The 2,606-nt window shown below is 40.4% G+C and overlaps 1 protein-coding gene across 4 annotated transcripts in view; it reads right to left on the bottom strand.

Annotated features, from left to right (window-relative positions):
- Nucleotides 1–2,585, bottom strand: part of znf618 (zinc finger protein 618) — a 16,251-nt gene extending 13,666 nt beyond the window's left edge. For 3 of the 4 annotated variants that reach the window (XM_031860209.1, XM_031860212.1, XM_031860210.1), the window contains exons 1-3: nucleotides 2,381–2,585; nucleotides 2,052–2,096; nucleotides 1,735–1,785 (exon numbers count right to left, since the gene is read on the bottom strand). In XM_031860209.1, the coding sequence (XP_031716069.1) occupies nucleotides 1,735–1,785; nucleotides 2,052–2,096; nucleotides 2,381–2,522 (238 nt within the window). In that variant the 5' untranslated portion in view covers nucleotides 2,523–2,585. The remainder of the gene's footprint in view (nucleotides 1–1,734; nucleotides 1,786–2,051; nucleotides 2,097–2,380) is intronic. The other variant, XM_031860211.1, reaches the window with a different exon arrangement.
- Nucleotides 2,586–2,606: the final 21 nt, after the last annotated feature.

Here is a 2,606-nt window from a genome sequence, read left to right as displayed (position 1 = left end):
AGTTGATTTACGACAACCGGATTTATTTCATTTCCCCTGAATTGGCAACAAGGAAACACAGCTAGAAAAAGGTGATTATTGGGATGCCAAACTGTAATTGCATTCATAACACCTCAAGGCTCTCCAATACGATGCATATTCTATAAATATAAATTGGTGTGATTAAAACTGTTTTTCACAAATTAGTGGGTTCCTGGCATTTGTCAATTTAATTAAAGCTCAAATATCATAATTGCTCCAAAGCATGAGTGAGGACACATTCTGATTAAATCGATAACACGGTAACAACATGGATAATTGGTTAACCGGTGCATGATCCTAAAAGGTTACACTTGTTTCTGGGTACTGGCTTAAACACAGACACACTAAAAACACTAAAGGAGCCAAGGACAGGTGGAGACAAGCCCACTCTCTGAAGCAAACAGACTACTTTCCCTTACGACTTGTAAAATCTTGTATTATAATCTTCTGATCACTCTTTTGGTGTCTCGTTATTTTAGTAGATTCATGATTCATGAGTCAAACTAGACTTTCTGGATCACTGTTATCTGATGCAATACCCCACCAATCCCTGTTTTTTTAAATGCAGGGCTGTTTTTCATCCAAACGCCCACTTGGTCAGAACTACAGAAAGTTTGTTCAAGCTGAGCTCCCAAAATACTCTCTTCAACTCCACAACACTACAGCCTGTGTTGTTTCCCGCTTTTCAACATGATCCTGTGCCCACACTCCTTCAACAGAGGGATACTTTACAAGTCAAACAAACTGGAAAAATCCAGGCTGACTATCAGTCATCATTTTCCTCCGTCGGTTTTTTAAAATGCAGAGTAAGGCGCTATAGGAACCAATCATTAAGAACAAGTCCTGTGTTAAGCAGGCTTAAAGTCAAGGTTACAGTAGTGCCGTATCGGAACTGTGCTGCCTGCCCTAAACCTGAGCGGTTTACATATTTTGGTCATTAACATGGAGAATATATTCAGTTATCTATAAAAACTGATTTACACTTAGCCCCTTGTTTGATCTGTACTTGTTGCCACAGTCGTGCACTGCTCATAGAAGCAACTTCTATTTAAAATGCTCTTCTAAATTGGCGCACCAGTCATTTTCAAGTACAAAATCTAAATATGTGGCGTCAACCAAAGATTCTTTACAGCACGCTCCATTCTCTGAAGAATTTAATCTATCAGGTTGTTTTGTTTCTTGGCCACGCAGCTTCTCTGGCCTACTTCTTAACGCCGTCACAGACCTTTTGGTTGCACCGTGTTTGTGTTCCTCATAGAGCTAAAAAAAAAGTCAGTTGTTCAGTCTGCATCAAGATGATTGCTCTTTCTTTTCCCCCTGCCATACCGATAGTGCTGCCTATAAGCGATGTGCATATTCACATAATGATTGCGCAGAGTGAGTGTAGGAAGCTTTATAAATAACTCTCAAGTACTACTCTGAGGTAGGAGTATTTTTAGTCCTAATCAAACTTTCACTGTGATTCCTGGGAGTGATTTTTAAGATGTCTGATAAACACAGGCCCTGGAAGCTGATGTATACACAATGCAATTAAAAGAGCAACATCCCCAAACGTGCAGGCCGGCGTTACATTTCATATGCAGTTTCGGGTTTACTTCACTTAAATTAGAGGAACTGATTTTGTCAGACAAAGTATCATTGTGATAATCAGAACATTGTATCCAAAACATGAGAGAAATGTTGAGGTAACGTTGGATGTTGCCTTATAGGTACCTGGTATTAGGATGTCACCTATGGGAAGGCGGCTACAGTGAGGAGACAAGACTGATGGGAGAGAGGGAGGGGGACAATGGGGGGGGGGGGGGGACATATTATGGCTTTTAGCCTGCTAAAGTCACAGAGAGACAAACGGTAGCAGATATAAGTTGTTGTGGATTGTTTTTAGTCAGCTTTATGAACATCTTCAAAGATATCTAGTTAAAACAACATCATGTCTGTTAAATGAGCCAGGTATGAAATAAACAGCTTGTGCTGGCATGCGTTATTAACTTGGGTGTGTTCACTGGATGAGTGTGAAAAGGTGTACTCACTGTTGGGTGTCTGGGGTAGACCATCTGCAACCATGTTATCCGACTCTATAGAGGGTAGAAACAGGATGGGGAGTAGTCAGTCCTACAGAAATATGTGAAAAGATGGATGTGCTAAAATTGCTATCTCACATTCAACAATTCAAAAAGGCCGAAAAGATGAAATAAATGAACCGATCCCTAGCCTAAACAGGACGTGCCTGACTCGTTTAGAGGAAGTGAGTGATTTTTGGACCACACTGTCAAGAGAGGGAAAACGCAGCGAGCGGTCACTTATCATTTGGCTCTTTCATAAAGACAATAACATGTGTAGAAATAACGAAGTGTCTTACCTCTGTGCGCCCTGACGTGTGTCTGAAAGCAGTTATAATACTTGTACTTCTTCCCGCATACCCCACATACATAGGAACCTGCATGAGAATCCAAAAAGGCGTCAGAAAAATAAAGTGACAGTATCATCAGGAGAACACACATTTCAGTGTTCGCTTCAAATGTGAGATCACAGTTTCTCTCTCATGTTCTTAATCCCCAACATAACTACTGTGAAAATATATATAT

This window comes from Anarrhichthys ocellatus, unplaced genomic scaffold, assembly GCF_004355925.1.
Source record: "Anarrhichthys ocellatus isolate YVR2014 unplaced genomic scaffold, GSC_Weel_1.0 scaffold23, whole genome shotgun sequence".
Taxonomy (NCBI): Eukaryota; Metazoa; Chordata; class Actinopteri; order Perciformes; family Anarhichadidae; genus Anarrhichthys; species Anarrhichthys ocellatus.
This window is presented reverse-complemented; position numbering and strand designations above follow the sequence as displayed.